At 38.8% G+C, this 19,410-nt stretch overlaps 1 protein-coding gene across 4 annotated transcripts in view; it reads left to right on the top strand.

Annotated features, from left to right (window-relative positions):
• LOC105202414 (hemicentin-2) overlaps positions 1-19,410 on the top strand; it is a 417,498-nt gene that overhangs the window by 263,393 nt on the left and 134,695 nt on the right. For all 4 annotated transcript variants that reach the window (XM_011170919.3, XM_026134082.2, XM_011170920.3 and 1 more), the window contains one exon: positions 13,957-14,298. In XM_011170919.3, the coding sequence (XP_011169221.1) occupies positions 13,957-14,298 (342 nt within the window). The remainder of the gene's footprint in view (positions 1-13,956; positions 14,299-19,410) is intronic.

Consider the following 19,410-nt stretch of genomic DNA (forward strand, 5'->3'; position numbering starts at 1 on the left):
AATTAACGGGGATCTTATCGCAGTATATTAATGCGCAATTAGTAGGTAACAAGAGCAAGATTTCAACTCTTAACTTTCGCGCAGGTAGTTGGAGAAGTTTGGGTGACTTTCGCAATAACTTTTTTTTTTCCGAAAAATTAAACCAAGTTTAAATGACATAAAATGCGACACTTGAGATTTACTTAATATTTATTCGGGATTTATTATTATATTAAAAATATTCTGCTTTTAATTATGATTATGAGTAATTTCTTAGTTTATTTCTGCTTCCATCGCTTTTGCAAATTGGCTGTCTTTTAAGCTTTCGTATAATTTTTTAATTATTACCTACGTTAACGATGTAATGAAATATGATAAATTATGGATATTTTCTCCAGTGAATTTATTTATTTGTATTATAGGCGCAATATAAGAAACAGAAAGAGAGAGTAACAATTCTAAATTATTTTGTATGTTCCTGACGATCTCCAAACAAAAATATAAATTTTATAGAATCCGTCGATCGCGGAGGAACAGTGTATTCGTCGGTTTCACATAAACTGTTTCGGCCGTTCAAAGAATTTGCAAGCGGCCGCTTTCCATATCAAAGGAGCGCAGATGCCGTACCAATTTTGCATACAACCACGTCCGATCGTTCGTGGGTTCCCCATGTTCGTAATGAAACATTAGACAGCCCTTTTGTACCTGCGCGCTTCCATTAGCTTTATATCAATTAGCGGATCGTATAAAAGTTAATTGGCGTTTCAAGGGCGGAACAATTTTTTTCGGCTTCCCATTCACGCCGCCATTTGCGAAAGTCTGACGTTCCTGGCCGCGGGCGAGAGACAGGAAAAGGGTGACTAAGTAGCCCAATAACGGTAGGGCTTTGCGTTTCATAGCTCACGGTCGGAAGCCAGCCGTTGTAAGTGGAATTTCAGGTCGTCTCGGGCCGAGGGGATGCTCAAAGACCCGTGGAACAGCGAAGTGAAATATGGCGAATTTGCCTTGGAAATTATTGCGATAAGTCTGAGTGGCACTTAGGGTCTCCAATTACACACGAGGGCGTTATCGTAACGCGCGACGAAATCCGAGTTCGTGGACGTTAGCACTCGCCATTGTGTACGCGAGCGTCGCGTCGTTACTCTCGCAGTGTCGGATTCGGCGATCGGCGGATTCTCGAAGAGACGAAATATATCTCGACGATGACGTCGCGACGAATTTACGGAAGGGACGTGCGTGGAAATGGCAGCTGACGAGCCAACGAGATCCGCGAATATCGTGTCAGCGGTGAAGCTTACTCGCGGCGTGAGCACTGAATTTCGAAAAAAAGTTTTTCGCTGACGAACAGAAAAATGAATAAATCGTGGGAAGATTTAAAAACCCATGTCGCAAATAAATTTGTGATTTATTTGGAGCTTCACGGTTGTAATAACTTTGTTTTAACTTTGTTGTAACGCTGGTAAAGATTCACATCTTGGTTACTGTGTATGCTTAGGAGAAAGTAAAGTTCTTTAGCGTATGCAAATATAATAGCTGAAATTGTGCCTAAGCTTGTTGTGAATGAACCTAGCCTACTTTACATATTCCACTCTGAGATATGCAATTCTCTCTCTCTTTCTCTCTCTCTCTCTCTCTCGCGTGATGCATCCTTTCTGATACGCGATACCATCTATCTATCGATTATGTGAACAGATTGCTTGCAATTGCGATATCGCAATGGAATATCGTTCGTCACACTCCCAAGTTAATCAGCTCAGCTCAGTTTGACTTATTGCAAGTTGTTTCAATTCGATTATTTTGAAATTGCGAGATATCGAATGTCGGCGAAAAAAAAATTGTGGACGTTTCGCTCAATGATTAGTTTGCATTAAAATGATTCAGTAACTTATCGCGTTACACAAGTGCTATAATGCTTTTGTCGATAATGTGAGCCTGATTAATTAAAATTGTCGCCAGTTTTGCGTTGAAATAAAAATATTATATCGCACAAAGCATAGGGTAAAAACAAATCAGATTGTAATGACGTACAATCGAAAAGATGTGCAATTGGTGATGCTCACCAAGATTCATTACTGAATTTTTCGTGCGCGAAGATTCAACCTAAGAGCTTAACGTTTCGAGCACAATCGGATATGCGACACGTCCCAATTAATTAATGCAGACAAAATGGAGGGTGTTCGTGCCACGAGAATTCGTTTTCCTTCGAGTATTCACTGTTCGAGTATGTGCACCTGTTGCGCATTTGTTGCGCACACGAAACGCAACGAATTATTCTTTTTGGTGGCGCGTATCACCGTGTCAAACATCAAGCATTCGTATGCAAACGTATTTTACTTGCGTGCAACGACTCCTAAGCACGCGCTGCTCCGAGATTTCGCGTTTAACTTGCGATCGTGCACGTCCCTAACTATCCCTATTATGTTTCATTCCAAATACAACTGAATAGACAAATCGTAAATAAGCAAATTGTGAAATCGAGCCAATTTTCTAATAATATGTATTTAAAATATGTATAAACGTTATGTATAATTTTTTAATAATATTATTTTAACCATTTTTTTCTTAATTTAATGAAATATATATAGAATTAATTTAATATACTTGTATGATAGATACAAAAAAATTATGTTTTTATTAATGGTATATACCAAAAATTAAATCAAATAAATTAATATATTTTACATAAATGACAAATAATATCACCTTACTAGTGCTATTACTCATGTTATCTGTCGTAGCATTTTTAATTTGAAAAAGTCATGTGCGCTAAAAATATAGCTGAACAGACTATATTTGTATATTTTATATTTTCAATGGATGTATAAAAAGTATATACAAGTTTTTGATGAATGAAGAGCACGTACAAATGAAAATATTTTAATAGATCAAATTTAATATTGATTTTAATATTATTTCAGGAAAACTAAAATATTTATTATTACAATTAAAAAATGTGCTTGTCTTATTTTTTATTAATCCGAGTCATTACATAATTTCGCAATCTAATTAATTTATTTAATAAATTTAATTGAAAAGTACAAGTTATTTAGGAATCTGCGAAAAAACATTTCAACATAATGATTTTGAACATAAAAATGATCTGTAAGCGGCTAATTGTATTTAAAAAATAATATGTTTTTCTTTTAATGTGATTATTATTGGATATATTATTATTATATAAATAAGCATTGATTTCATCTTGCTGTTTCGGTTTGTTGAGTCCTAGTCTTTTAGACAAGCCGTCGATAGTTTAAGAACGAGCGATCGATTACAGTCTACACCCTTCCGCGCCAGAAAGCGTTGACGGCGTAATATACCGAAAGTGTACCGTCAGCACAGATTAATGGCGGGTCCTAAATGTTTTCGGCGGCGTGAGCGAACGTTCACCAGCTGGAATACGTCGAACACGCGCACGGAAAGCCGGGACGGGAGGATAGCCTACGGTCCGGGATTCTCTCGTCTGGCAAAAAGCGAGCGGGCGAAGGAAGGAGCTAATCTTTCCGCACCAAATACAGCGCCGACGAAGAGAATCACGTGGACGATGAGGTCGATTGAACGCAGTGATGCGTACGGTCTTGATTTTACGGAAAGTTTTTCTACGAAGGAACGGCGGAAAACCTTACGTATTTATCGGTCGTTTCTCATCACGTGGCACGTGCCGGATTGTCGTTCGAATGGATTTATGACCATGCTCTCCGACTTGTATGTCCGATTAAATGAAATATCAGTTATTCTTATACGAAAAATGATTTTAGTCACACTCCGACTTGTCTCTTCGCTACAACAAAACAGATTTGGCTTCGATGAAACTAGAAGAAAAATTCTGAACACTAGCAATACAATTATTTTATGGAAAACTTATTTGCTCTCCGCCTCTGTTACTAAATCACCAAAAATTTTGCTAATAATAATTAAGTTTTGATAAGTTTCAAATAAATGTTTGATTAATGTAATCAAATATTTAGTAATATTTGTATTATTAGCAAACAAACACAGTAATAACAGTAACTAATCGTTTACTAAATGGTTATTAAATGGTTATTAAATGGTCACTAAATATTTGCTTATATTAATTAAATATTTAATCGATACTGTTTCACTAAAGTTTGATAACTATCATCTGAGTTTGATTATTGCAACACTTAGAAAAGAAATGTTTAATTTAAAGATATTAAAATATTTTATTTCTGTTTCCGTTTCTTAAATCCTTAAAAATTGTTTCTGTTTTAAACGAAATATAGATTTAAAATACTAAAACGTATAAAAGGGAAATCTTTAACAGTATTTAAATGTTTTAGGATCTTTTTCATCAATCTTCGGTTAGCTAATCGATCGGTTGATCCATTGCAATTGACCTATTGTATTGTCTGTTATGTGTAATTACAAATGTGTTAGTGTTTTAAATCTAAACACTAACACATTTGTAATTACACTTAACAGACAATGCAATTGGTCAATTGCAATGAATTGGTTTAAATTAAATTGAAACATTTTCAAGTATTCAAAAACCGGAGACAGAAATAAAACTTGTTGATATTTTAAAATTAAACACTTCTTTTTTTAAGTGAAACATTTTTTCACTGTATTTTTTTTTTTAGAAGGAAAAGTATATACGAGTAACAGTATTGGAGATATGGATCTTATCGACAAATATAAAATAGTCTTCAAAATGAATCGCCCGAAATCGAGCTACGCTGCAAAATATCGGAGCTCTTACTCGGAGCGTGGAAGGTCGGTTAGTCATGAGAACGTGCTGCATTACGCTCGTTTCGCTAGTCATAACTTGATAACGACAACGGAAAATACGATTTCACTTCCCCTAAATAAAAGCTTGCGCAAAGTTTTACGGTTCTCAACGGGCACTCAAGGCACGTCGATGACTCTTCGGCTTATTGACAGTTCCCAGTAATCCGGATACTTATCGGTGGAGATACGGACTAGACGCGGGGTCGATTATCGAGAATAGAGTCTCCCTCCCTCCTCCCCTTGATTGGATTGCACGCATTGATTTATTCCGTTTGTATTTGTTCTCTTAAGAGAAAAGTTTACGAGTCGTGCGTTTATCCGTTGATGTTGGACGGATTCACCAACGTGATTTCGATCTGTAAACTTGAACTCAGTGGACTTTAATGGCTACGACTAAGTTTACAATGCAATTGGAGAAGCGATTGTGAAATTAATGCAGGTTGGCATTCTACAGTTTTCACGTTGAGAGAAAACTGTTTAGTATTTGTGAATATAATTGTTTGGTAAAATGTAGTTAGAAGCTCTATTTTTACAGTTATTACTGATAACATTAGTAATAATAACTTTATGTTTATAGTTCTACGAACTATAAAAAATTTTACTATAAATTATGATTATTTTAAATATTAAAATAGTAAAATATCAAGATGCGGAAGATATAGAAAGTAAAATGAGCTTTTATATAGCAAATGCATCATAATTGTAATAAATTATTTTTTAAGTATTCGCTTACTATTTACGTAGTAATAATAACTACACTGCAAATCCAAGTATGTAAAATGTAATCACTTTTTACGCATTTATATTTTTTTTATTTATGCGTGTAATTTTTGTAATTGTTAAACGCTTAGACGTGTATCAATATTAAATTACATGTCTAAGCATATAACAAATTACACGCGCGTAAATGCATAAAAAGTGATTGCACAATTTTTTACACAAAAGTACACAAAAGTACACACTTGGATTTGCAATATAGTGTCGTCCCTGAAATCGAGTCACGCGTTACGAAATACGGTTACGATATGTAGGAAACGGCAGTGGACAAATATCGATGCATTTCAATTACAAGCCCAAAACCACAAATCTTGGACAGTGATGATATAAAATGATCGACGAGGCACGCGACGCGAGTGCGTCGCAAGCGATTAAATAAGAAATAAATGATAGGTTACTAACCCCTCTCCCCGGTCGCGCTGCCCAAGTCTCTGCTTTTTCTCACGGAATCCTTCGCAGCTGCTCCTCCATGGCACTTACACACGATCTCACACGCGCGGGTTATTACCGAAGCGCAACCAATACAGAACTAATTGCGCAGGCCGTATGTAATTCCCGATTAAACGCGATTCGAGAGCGCTTCGTTGCACTGCGTCTCCGTTCCTTGGCGTTCCGTTGGCGGGAAAGAGCTCCGATAGAGAACGACGTCAACTTCACTCCGACTTACCGCGCGAGTCAAGCGAGGGTTAAGAGACCGAAATCGAGACGGCTAATCGAGACGCATTTTTATCCGCGCACAGAGTGTTCGACGTGTGTTGTAACGCGCGCTGATATGCATAAGTAGAAAGCGAAGGTCAACCGCGTCGATTCGGCGTCTTACCTCTAATTTGACTCGCGTCGTGTCGCGGCGCTAGATCGGAGTGAAGTTGTCGAGGTGACGCTGACGTCATCCGCCGCTCTCTCCCGCCAACGGACCGCCACGGAGGCGCAGCGCAGCGAAGGGCTCTCGTGTATTATTCGCATTTAAACAGGTATTGCGTACGATCAGCGCGATTGATTCTGCATTGGTTGCGTTTCGGTAGCAAAGCGCGCGCGTATGAGATCGCGTGTAAGTGCTGCGGAAAAGCAGCTGCGAGGAATTCCGAGAGAATGGGCAGCAGAGGCTTGGGCAGCGCGACCGTTGGGGGGGGGGGGTAAGTAACCTATATTTACTTCTTATTTATTCGCGCGGTATTAATCGCTCGCAACGCACTCGCGTCGCGTGTCTCATCGATCGTTTCACGTCACCGCTGTCCAAGATTTGTGGCTTTGGGCTTGCAACTGAAATGCATCGATGTTCACGTCCACTGTCGTTTCCTAACCACATCGTAACCATCTCGTAGCGCGCGACTCGGTCTCAGGGACGACACTACATTTGCAAATTCAAGTGTGTATTTTCGTGTATAAAATTATGTAGTCACTTTTTACGCATTTATGTGCACGTAATTATTGTACTTTTTACACGCTTGAACGTGTAATTGAATATTGATACACGTCTAAGCATGTAAAAAATGCAAAAATTTTACGCATAAAAATTTAATGAATAAAAAATACAAATGCGTAAAAAGTGACTACACGTTTTACACACTTGGATTTGCAGCGTAATAGCTGTAATCTACATGTTCCAAACAACTGTAAATATATAAATATAGTTGGTACTGAAAATGATTGTGAATTATAGTTATTAATGGTAATTATAAGTTTGTGTAAACAATTAGATGGGCTGCCTTGCTATTCATACGAGCCATTTATTTCGATGCCTCGAGAGCACGAGAAAAATCCTCGAAACAAAATGTCATGTTTAATAATTGTCCATTATTATTGTTATTGCATTGGAAAAGTATTTGAGAAAGAAGACGGGTCGTTAAGGCGTAAACGCTGCGGCGTTTAAACGACTTTCAAAAACATTCCACTCTTCTCTCGCGGAGGTAAAATTACCGAGACTTGCTCTGAATATTTAACGTTTCCTTCGAGTTTCTTCGGATACCGGGGAGAGGTGCCGTCTCGAGACAGACATACCTTCCGTCTCGGCATGCGCCCGTATTGCAACGCGCATTTAAGAACTCCCTTGTCCCGCGTTGATTCCTTCATTACCAGAAAGTGAAGTCTTTCTTCCTTAATCTCGAAGTTATTTTCTCTAAAGGGCGCATCGTCCCGCCAGTAATTAAATCAAATTTCGAGAGAATTCGCGTTGGCGACGCTTCTCTTCTGCACCGATACAACCTTAAAATATTTTTCAATCTTCCACGCTCGTATATAATATAAGTGTGCGTGTGTGTGTGTGTATTAGTATATTCCAAGTACTTTAATATACTATAATAAATAATTTTCCTCTTTACCTCGCTATTCCATGATTCATTATTAGTTTGCGTTACATAAAGAAAGTATAGAATTGTGTTTCCCTTGTTTAACGAAGGTGAATGTAGTATATTATTCAAACTGGTTCGAGCGTATTATTTTATGCCGTTTTAATAATGTACGCGCATAATCGCAAAGTTACAGGTTATTATAATTTAATTATCGCATTATTAGTGTTTTGTATACGTTACGCTTGTTTTCTAATTAAAGGATTAAGTGGATGCAACTATATTTTGGTAACAATAATTAAAGTTCATTAATATCAATATTTAATTGATAGCCATAAAATCATTATTCAGTACTACGTATGCATTATGTAATAATATGATGTGCGCAATACACGAGTACATCTGTAACGAAATCAAAAGAACTTGACTTTACTAAAAAAGAAAAAAACAAAAATGTAACTCTCTCTCGTCTCTCTTTCGTCCATTTTTACTGCTGTAAACATATAACAATGTAAATAACTTTACGGGCAACACGTTGTAGTGTTATTCTACAACTTTTATTTGCGGATAATACGTTCGTATAAACAAATGCAGTATTGTATTATGTACCGAGCAGTTCGTTTGCTTTCCTTACACATGACTTCTTCTTTCTGATCTCAAAGTCGGACGAAGGACACGTTGGCAATATTATGAAATTTTATGAACTACAGGCAAACTGCAGGGATCCTCCTGGGGCATATACGGCGCCATGTGCCGCGAATGCGTTTCCATCTGCGTCTTGGGAATGTTTCTGGCGTTATGTTTCCGTATTAACACCTGCTGTGACCCCTTCGTTCCCCTTCGCCTACGCACGGAACGTTTTCGGAACGTTGGTATGGGTTTCAATGCGACTCGTACGTTTTCTAAATCCATCGTGACGTTGGGCGTAACCCCCGACGACCCGAGGAAAATTTCTTTCTGAGACCCCTATTCAGACGCCCCTCTCGCACCGACGACCAATGCGCAATGGATTTTTGGAAGCTTTCCAAGATCGGGAAATTACATGATCGGGGATTTTCTTGAAAATTAAAGTGCGTCGTGTCAACTAGAAAATTTTCAAATTTTTACATCTTCCCTTTTCCGCATTCAAATTGCAAAATTTACCTAGAATTGTGTCGAGTTCGGCTTGCACCGACTTTAAACGCTAATAAATCTCATAAAAGTTTTTTTCTTTTCATGTTGTGAATTATATGAATTCTCTTTCGAAATACAATGTAATGGTATAAATACCTTGTGTGATATTCAAAAGGGAAATATTTTTGGCGTTCCACGCGATTCGACAGAATTTATTAGCACTATCGCAAAAAGGTTTAATTGCGTGATTCAAATCGATGCGAACGCTGTTGAGTCAAATGCGGCTTAAGCTTTTTTTTTCTTCTCATCTTTCCATTTTTAATGGTGCATATGTTCAACCTCCAAACGCGTTGGGAACGGGGGGGATTAAACCCTTTTCACCTCGTTTCGAATGAGCAAAAATATCTCTGTACATGCTAATGCCCGCGATATTTTGCCCGCTACCGTCCGAATCTAAACCTTTAATCTTTATAGTGGAAATAAGTTAGCACAGTTAAAATAAACTTAACTACTAACTTGCGCGATACAAATACGGCAATAAAGTAATGTCGTTCGCTATTTTACCAAAATCCCGTATTGCGTGTAATCTATTGCATATATATTTTTTTAAAAGAATTTTTGTTACGAAACATATGACGCTATGGTTTTACTGCTAAAATGTCAGCATTTAAGAGATTTTCGGCAATAAAAATAATTCTCTTTGAAATAAAATTATATCACGTTACGAAAACGTACATATAATGATGTATGAATGGAATTTATTTTCCTCATTCTAAAAGAGAGAATATATTTGCGTTTAACAATGTTTTACACATTTCATGACGACCACGTTAAATCTCTTCGCGTAAATATGATAATGATAATTAAGGTATCTAATATCGTACGTTATTAAAATACAAATTTATGCGGATGCGCGCGAGGAACGAAATGCCGGGGCTTCATGTTACGGAGAGAATTTCATATTTTCGGTAAGATTCGATTTTACAATCTTTCAACGCCCATGGAGCAGCATACGTTCGTAGTGGAACATATAACCGTATTCGCAGAACGGCGCGCGAGGACCTTTCTTACCTCCGAACCTTTTTCTCTTCTCGATTCGCGATCGCGTTACATGGTTCTGGAATCTTTCCAAGAAGCCGGCTACGCGATTTTTACAGCGAAGATTGAGGCGAAAAGTGTATGCAAAGTACCTTCGGATTTTCCGAGATTCTTGATACGTTTTTGGGATTTCATGTTACTATCTGGGTAATATGGACTTGACATAATCTTTTCGACGTTACATGAAGAATTTTGTTAAAGTTGTACGATTTCTAATAAGGCTTAAAGCATTTGTGGTCACATATATTGAAAGATGTTTTAAATAACGTGATAATAAAGAAGAAAGATTTTTAAAAAATGTTCATCTCCTTTTCATTTTGTAAGAAAATTTTTTTGTATTGCAGAAATAATTAATTTATTCAGAATAATTGCTAAAGTTAATAATCATTGAATTATTAGAACGTCGTCTATTCTATTACTACAACTTTACTTACTGTTACAATTATAGTTTTATCTACATTCGCTAAAGCAATTAATATGCATGACAAGTAGAAAATAAAGTATGATATTGAATAAGAATAGAATAAAATTTAATAATTTTTATTGGATTAGAGAGAGAGAGAGAGAGAGAGAGAGAGAGAGAGAGAGAGAGAGAGTGAGGAAAAGAGAGATTATATATCAATAGAAGACTCTCATTACACTGTGATTGACATGTCGAACTTGTGACATAGTAGGATTAAAAAGTATCGAATCTTTTCCATTTTCATTGTTGTTTGCTCACCATTTCTGACTTGCTAGATTTTTAGTGTTATATGTGAGTTCAGATAAAAAAAAATATCTCGTATTTACTGACTGCGTATTTTTTTTACAAATGTAAAAGAAATAGAGTATATAGTAATATAAAATTAAATGGAGCATAAAAGATACGATGCATCTCTCAGTATGCGTGCTATTAATTTTATATATTTAGTTATAACAAATTGAAAAAGAACACAGCCTCGACCGTATTATTAAATCTTATGGTATTATTAAATTTTCCGTCATGCCTGCGCCGTTTTACTCAATGCTGCAGGTGCTGCCTGCGCTATATTTTATTACATTAAATCATACTGGAGATACAATTACAATTTCTGTCTTTAGAAAGCTTTGCACGTTTCCTCTTATTCAGCGACCTATTTCGAGAACGTCCCTACCATCCGTCTTGGCAAGGCCGACAGTACGAGAAAATTTAATGAACGTGACTAGATCTTATCGAAGCGCGCGCGGCGGGAGTATGGCGGAGAAGTCAACTTGAAACTGGGAAAGATTGGCACCGCGCACCGCGTCGCCAGTTTATATAAGGCAGACCTGACTTTTACGAATTTTGCGATTCTCGCGCCACGACGAAAAGCAATCCACCGCAGTTTGCCTTATTCTTTTACGTCTCCTCCGTCGAATAAGAATTACTTTTACTACGTTATTCTTCTAATTTAACTTGGACTATATAAATCGCTGTTACAACTTTCCTCGAAGCCTCGTTCAAGTTCGTCAATTCTCCATCGTAGGTTTAAAGGGCGTTAAATAGCTTCTCGACCCTCTCTTTCTCTCTCTCTCGTTCTCTTCCTCTCTCTTCATACAGTTTTACGATTTACTATTGATATGTTAATGGTCGATGAATCGGCAATCTGCGGGAGAAGTTTTACGGAAGAATTTATAAAAAATCGAAGCGGATACAACGAGTCCCAAATGAACGGAGCGCAGACGGGAAACGTTAACTTATAACTGAATTTACCGGCGTCTCTGCTTTAAAGTGTTTACGCCTCTCACGAGAATACCCCGGATACCGGACGATTTGCATCGTTAGATTTTAATTACGCATAAGTTCCGGGCGCATTAAGAGTCGAGGGGCAGAGCGAAAAAGGAAAGGAAGGAAAAACGGGATAAAAACCCGAGTTTCAAGTACATTAAAGCATCTCGCGGGTTTCCTAGGAGATTCGACGTAGACAAACGGCCGGATTACTTCTCTCGCGAAGCGAAAAGCGCGGCCGGATAGAACGGGGCGAGCTACTCTCTCTCTTTCTTTTTTTTTCTTGTTTTCAAAGCCGACTTCGAGTTGCCGGCTAGGGCTTAATCAGTTGTTAGCCCAGTCTGGCCAATTGAAAGTTGGTAAAAATTAAAGAGAGAGCTACAGAGGGGACGTATTCGGGCTAATCTCTCAAGGGACTAGCGATTCGCGCGAGCGATTAAACCGCGTCGCAAAATGGGGGAAAAGGAATCGTACCTGAAAGTTACGCTCTCGTACCGGCGTTGTCGTAAAACTGGCCAGCTCGTAGCGTGCAAGGCCGCTCTGTAAATTGCGGTTCTCATATGTTGTGCCTCCCGCTCCACGCCGCGTCGTGGTGTCGCGTAAAAAGTCCGTGGTACGGACGACTTTAATTTACGTCGTCCACCGGCAACGATAGCACGTCTGAGACTAAAAACTATTCCGCTCGCGCGCATTTGGTAAATCTGATTAAATGCGACATCGCACTCGCCTCTAAATTGCTCGCCCGAGACGTTAACGCTGCATCTCATACTACACGCTTGTTATATACACTTTATGATAGCCATCGTCGAGGAAGCAACAACAAAGTTGCTTGATTATGAAATGATTGCCGGAAGTTCTTGTATTACATAGTTACTGTCGCACTTTGGGCAAATGCAAGTATATAAAATGCTTCTCTTCCGCGAAAAGTCCTCCTTTCCAAGTGGGACGCACACCTCGCGTGTTACATCATTTATTAATACGTTGTTTTTGGTCAGTCATTTTTCCTACGTTTTAAAATTCTGCCGTGTATGCCATAGCAGAATTTTTATTATCATAAATTTACGATATATACAATATATCGATATGTACAATATACGATAATGTAATACGTTATAATATACGATATATAGATACAATATATAAGATGATAAAATATTGTACATGCTCCGGTAATTGAATAGACGCCCGCAATGTAGGGGGATCCAGGTTCGAATTCCGAGATGTTATTTTTTCGCAATAAAATTCTATATAAATTTTCCTGGGATAGGGGATTTTATAGCTGCTTCTGAAGCATTAATATTACGTGTTCCGGCTTCATGACTGTGTTTTAAGTCCGACGTCTGCAGCGCGTTGATTCAAATAAGCTACAGATTGTGAAAATTAAAAATTGTTAGTCAACATCATCGCAGAGAAAAAGGATTTCATTGGAATTAGTATTCCTATTTATTTACTGGAAGCACTTCATTGAAACAGTATACGCTTGTACAAAACATTATTTGTTTGAATAAGAATGTTGTTGTTTCATCACACAACATCTATTATTTGTACGAAAATAACATTATTAGTCATATTTATTGATTCAAACATTGGTTTGTTTGAACCATTTCAAACAAATTTGTTTGAACACAATAAAATTGATTAAGTCTAAAGAAATCGTTTTTTTTTTTTGCGAAGAGTCACTGTGACTGACATAGGCCTGCTAATCTTATATTTGATAAAATATTGTATAATATGAGTAAATAAGATAGTACATACGAACTGTGCACTTTTTACTTTATACTGTTATAGAGCTATTCAAAATTTCTTATTAAATAATATTTATTTTTTACAAGGGTTTTAAAAAAATTTTGGTAGCGCCGGCTACTATACTGAAGAGAAAAATTATTAAATTTTAATAAATATTTATTCGACTAGTACTAATAAAATATTTACTAAATGTAAATATATATTTATTTAATACAAGAATCACTAATTTACTTTAAATATTATTTCTTCTTACAGAGTAAATATTGCAAGTATACTCAGACAAATATTTATTAAAATTTAGAAATTTTTCTCTCAGTGTAGTGGTCACCGTGGCAGTGAACGTGTCAAATCGACGCATTCCAGAGATTTTCAAATGCTATCAAATCGTTTCCTTTGCACGCCGCAATAACCGCTCGCGTCCGACCAGATTTTTCAAAGTTACGCGATCACTAATTGAAGCGGTTACCGCATGGTTCCTTGTTACAGAGGCACCTCGTGGGACGTATCTGCTGATAGATGGCCGCCGGCTAGATCCCGGAAACCAGTTTGTGCCGGTGAAGGAGGGCTCGGAGCTCACTCTCGAGTGCGCGGCCGAGGGTGGAAACCCACCGCCGGTCTTGGCGTGGGGCATGACCCTGTCTCAAGCCACTTTAGACGGCCCGGAACAACCGCCAGACAACCTCACCGTGTTGCCCTCGACATCCGGCAGGCGCAGCGGGGCTCACCTAAAGGTCTTGAGGGGACATCACAACGCCACCATCGTTTGTGTCGCACGCCACATTACGCTGATGATACCGATGAACGCCAGTATCCTGCTCGACGTCCAATGTGAGTATCGACAAAATTGCACTAGCTATTGCATTCGAAATAATCTTGTCCTCTAATGCGAGAACGATGAATGAAATTCATCTTTTTTATTCCTTAACTTTTTTTCTCTTGCAAAAAAACTCTTTAAATAAATTCAAAGAAGGATGCTTTTTTCAAATAAAATATCGAAGAAGAGAAATTGTCGTTCTTTATTACGTTTCAGTCTTAGACATTGGGTCTCTTAATAAAGCCTCTAAATAAAGGCATGTCTACAGTCATTGTATCAAAATTAAGTTGATTAAAGGTCGACCGAAAAATAAAACCTTATCGTCATCTGTTTACTTCTCTCGGGCAGTATTTTTTTTCAACTTTTGCTTCAAAATATCTGTAATTAGACTTCTGTAAAAACTCACACGAACGAACTTGTGTGCCGGAATACCGGAAAAATAACAGAAAATAATCAGCAGTTATCATACATATGCATGAGCTTAAATTGCGTTTTGAGATAGAGCGAGCGCGAAATAATTCCGCGGGTCGTTTTTACTCAGGGATCGACGGGCACGAGCCGGTTGGGATTTCCGCGATATTAAACCTAGTTGCGCCATATCGTGTCGGAAATGAGTAACGTGTGTCGCAGGTCGAGGGCGACGGCAGACGAGCCGCGCGCGTCCATCGAAACTGAAATATAAACTTAATTAAGTCTGAATCCGACGGCACTCGCGACTTGTTTTAAGTGAGCCCGCCCGCGGACTGGGAAGAAGCGCGCGGTTGTATTCGAGGTGCGACGACCGTGTTACAAGAGAGCTGGGTCGGAGGAAGGGGATTGCGGTGGCGACGCGGCGTTAGGGAGAACCGAGAGAGACTCTGGGGGTTGATTCCGAGGGTGACGCCGTGTATTATGCGACGTGGAGGTAGTTTATTTTGCGTCGTTGCGCCTCTTTCGCCACTCTCTCGCATCCAGCGCGGTTAGTCGGAAAGTCTTTTCCCCGACTCCCCTGCGCCTCGGGGAGTGGCCCAAGTCGCCGAAAGAAGCTCCTCCAGCCGGTTTCGAGGCAAACTCCGAGGGATTAACGGGAGTTCCGCAGCGCGCACAAAAACCGGTGGAAGCGTGCGAGTGAGCGCGAGCGCGCGCGCTCGCGCCACCCCTGCGCTCTTTTTACCGCACGTCGCCTCTTCGGGCATTTAGGGGAGGCTCGTCGAGGCGAGACCGCGAAGATATATCACCCGAAACTGGTTTCCTCCGCCTTTTCTTCTTCTTCTTCTTCCTCTTCCTCAACCGGAGAACTTCTCGGTCATTTCGTTTTCGCTCCTGCGAGTTATAGAGTAGCGGGTACTCGCGACTCTCACTCTCGATCAGTTTCCCAAATTAAAAGTAAATAAGAAGTGATTTTTCAAACGTTTGGTTTCAAGTTAAGAGGGATCGTGTCGTATGTGGAAAATATAGATTTTAATTGATAGTAATAATTGATAATAATTGACAATATATTTCTTGGAAAGAAGTCTTACAAGGAAAATAACTTGTAATTCTTAAAAGTTATAGAGGGCAAGCGGTTAAATTACAAGCAATAACTAGATGGTGTAATTTTTTTTCAAAACAATTTATTTTTCTTTAATACTACGTTAATACTAATAAGTATAGTCGTTTCGTCTATACTTAATCTTCATCAATTCAGTAGAAGTAATTGATAATTATTTAATAAGCATATTAATTAACAAATTTATATCGCGATTATCTTATGTCTAGAGCTAATAAGAGCCCAGATCGCTAACTCTAACTCTAAGTTTAAGGATGTATGGGTCATATTTTAAAACATTACCAAAAGTATAAAAATTTTATAGAATATTCTGGTATTGCGTTTGAGTATCTGTGTAAAATTCGAGCACAATTCCTTTATTGGTTTAAAAGTTATTTAATTTTTTGTTTACTCTTGATTCTTATGCAAAATAAAATTGCGTTTTGTAGTACTTATTTGCGATGAGAAAGTTACATTACTTATTGCATCAACATTTTTACATACAGTAATAAAATTTTAATAAATATTTGTTCAAAAATTCATTTAGCTTCACTTGTTCGTTTAAAAGTTATTTATTTAAAACTGCAGCAAAATATAGTAATTTTTGCTGCGAAAATCATTACAAATCAAATTTTTCATTGTTTTCTTCTTTGCAGCTAGTTTCAGAGTCAAAATTCGGGCATTCGCGACAGAGATTTTTTGTTATTGATTAGGAAAAAATAAAAATAATCTAGAGAAGCTTTTAGTTTTTAATTTCGATAACTTTTAATTCATATTGTATAGCCAAAACATCCTTAAAATAATTATCAATTACTTCCACTGAATTGATAAAAACTAAGTATAGTCGCAACGTACTAATATAAATATTAAAGAAGAATAAAATGTTTAAAAAAAAACTACAGCATCTAGTTGTTGTAATTTTTTCCTTTCTACTTTTTGCATTGCAAAAATAACGATATAAATAGCGATACAACATGTATTTCTTCTGTAATAGTTAATTTAATTTCAATAGTGTTTTACGAACGTCTGTATTTAGGACTCCGAGGAATAGCGTGTCGTGTCGCGAGTTTGGGAAACCCTGTTTTAGCTTACACAGTACCTGCCTCGAATTTCGCCGCGCCGTCGTGCACAGTTCTTCTTTGTAGCGAGTGCAAAGGGAGCCCATTGTGTACGCCGACATTATTTCGCTCTTTTAATCCTTTCACGCCTGTCCGAATGCAGCGTCTCTCGTCCGGCGGCTCGAGACCGAACCAACTCCTCGAGAACTTGCTCCACGGCGGAGAAAGTTCGCTGCGAGTCGTTTAACCGCCGACGGAAAAGGCGACACCGAGAATATACCGAGGCACACGTGAACTTTCCGTCGGGAATTTTCAAGGACACCGCCGATCGATCGCGTGATTAATGTTACCGTTCCGTAATGAACCTCAACGCTCGCCTTGGAAATGATACTCAAACGATAGAAGAGTTTATTTTATATTTGCCGTAAGAGCATCGGATCACTCGATGAACACCGAGATGTAGATCTGTGAGTAAAAGAATGAAAAAAATCGTCAGCAGATGATTTTGAATTTATTTAAAATTTTATCGCAATTTTACTTCTCGCTCGTAGCCTCTCCAACTTGATTTGTGAGAGGCTTCGCGTTCGTCATCGAATTTGTAGCGCGGTGCGGATACCTAATTTCAAAGACGATACGGGCGCGAGAGGAGCCGGGCTGAAACATCTCGGGGATGCAAATTTTCTAGGCGAACAGCTTGCACGCCCGACGCGACGCTTTAAAGGGAAGAGTGGATGCGGGTGCCTTACGGGCGATAGTGATATCGCACGGATCGGCTGTACGTCCTTCCTCTTTCCTTCTCCCTCACACTTTTTGTCGCGAATTTATTCCCGCCTTACTTATGTGCCCCCGGCTGTCGCGTCGGGGACAGGACAGAGGAGGTACATTTGTCGGCATCTGAGCGAGCAAATTTTCCAGTAGAACGGTCGCTAAAGGCGCCCGGGGGTGCCCTGGGTGCGCCTTTATGACGCCGGGGTGAAAGGGGGACCTCCACGTGGTGACCCACTTTCCATATCGCCGCGGCGCATCGCCGTTTGTCATTACGCGTAATGCAGGCTATTACCGGTTGTCATCGCCGAGAACCCTCCCCGTCCCATGTCGAATAAATGATTTTACTTTTAAATCGCGCACCGCGCGCCCGACAGCGCGATTAATCATTGCGGCGCGTCCCGTTTGCTCCGCGTGCCGAGTCGCGCCGCGCGGCCGCGGCTATTTTACATAAGTTCGACTCTCTCTCTCTCTCCCGGCCGGAGTATTCGATTTGTACTTGCCGGCGACGACCGGAAAACGCGATCGGATTCGCCATAAATCACGCTGATTTTTGGCGACATTCGTTATTTGCAGCTGACCCGAATACGCGCGGTCGGCGCGCGGCGGCGGCAGCTTCCGGAACGGTCTTTCCCGGTTCCCGACAGCGCGCTATGAATATGTAGCGAGCGTAGCTGTAAAATTGTAACCGCCGTTGGATACACGAGCGAGCAAGACGAGCTTCATCTCTCGATGTACATTCTAATCGATCTACACGCCGCGCGCGCTCGCTTCGTTAAACCGAAAATTCCGCGCCGTGAATTATGAAGAAGTTTGGAAAAAAAAGCTATTCGTTCATCTATACGGCAATTGTCAAAGTGTCATAACTTTGTGCACTTAAATTCTTAGCCCAGCAAGCACAGATATAGTTGTAATTTTCCACTCAACAATATAACTGTTGTATAACGTTCGTTATATAAACGGTGTTTGCTGAGTGGTAGATATCGTCGAAACTTCCAACTTTAACATTCTTGGGCTTTTATATGTACAAGTTATAAAGTTTATTAAACTATTCGTTGCATCGAAAAGTTCAGCAGATACTTGAATCAACACGACGTATACCGAACAAAACAGCCATTTTATTTTTACTAATATTGCGGAAATAGTTTACTGAATTTAAATAATTTTTTTGCACATAAATATTGTGTAACGTGAAAGAAGGCCGTTTTACTACCCAGGTACGTTATTGTTGTTTCAACTTTACGGCGCAAAGATTTCTGAAAGGAGAACAATATTCTCAAGGGGAACGTAATCTCGCACAAAGCTCTGTATTAAGACATCAGTTATGATAACAAATAATAACACTTGTACGTATTTGCACTTGAAATACTGAAGTACTAATTGGCACTAGAGGAATCTCTACATTGTGCCGCTGTTGTCGTACGGAAACACTACTGAGTCGTCCTCGTTAGTTACAATGAGAATTTAATCGCTCTGAAAGAGCACACAAATGCAATAGTATCCTACATAAGTTATGACAAAGCGCCGTGTGCACAGTCGCCATTCGTAATCCGATTCCAGCTTTGAAGAAGTAATTGCTGCAGATTTGTCGGGTCAATGTGTCAAATAATAATTTAATGCTCTGTTGACGGACAGTAAATTCTCCTGTGTACACATGTATGCTCATAACAATTATTGGATACGCAGATTTACAGACTCTTGTTTCTTACAAAAGAAAAAAACAGATTCGGTATTTTGCGACAAAGCTGTTAAATTTAGTAGAAATACGGTTTTCGTAAATATCAAATAATAACAGA

The sequence above is a fragment of the Solenopsis invicta genome, chromosome 7 (genome assembly GCF_016802725.1).
Source record: "Solenopsis invicta isolate M01_SB chromosome 7, UNIL_Sinv_3.0, whole genome shotgun sequence".
Lineage (NCBI taxonomy): Eukaryota > Metazoa > Arthropoda > Insecta > Hymenoptera > Formicidae > Solenopsis > Solenopsis invicta.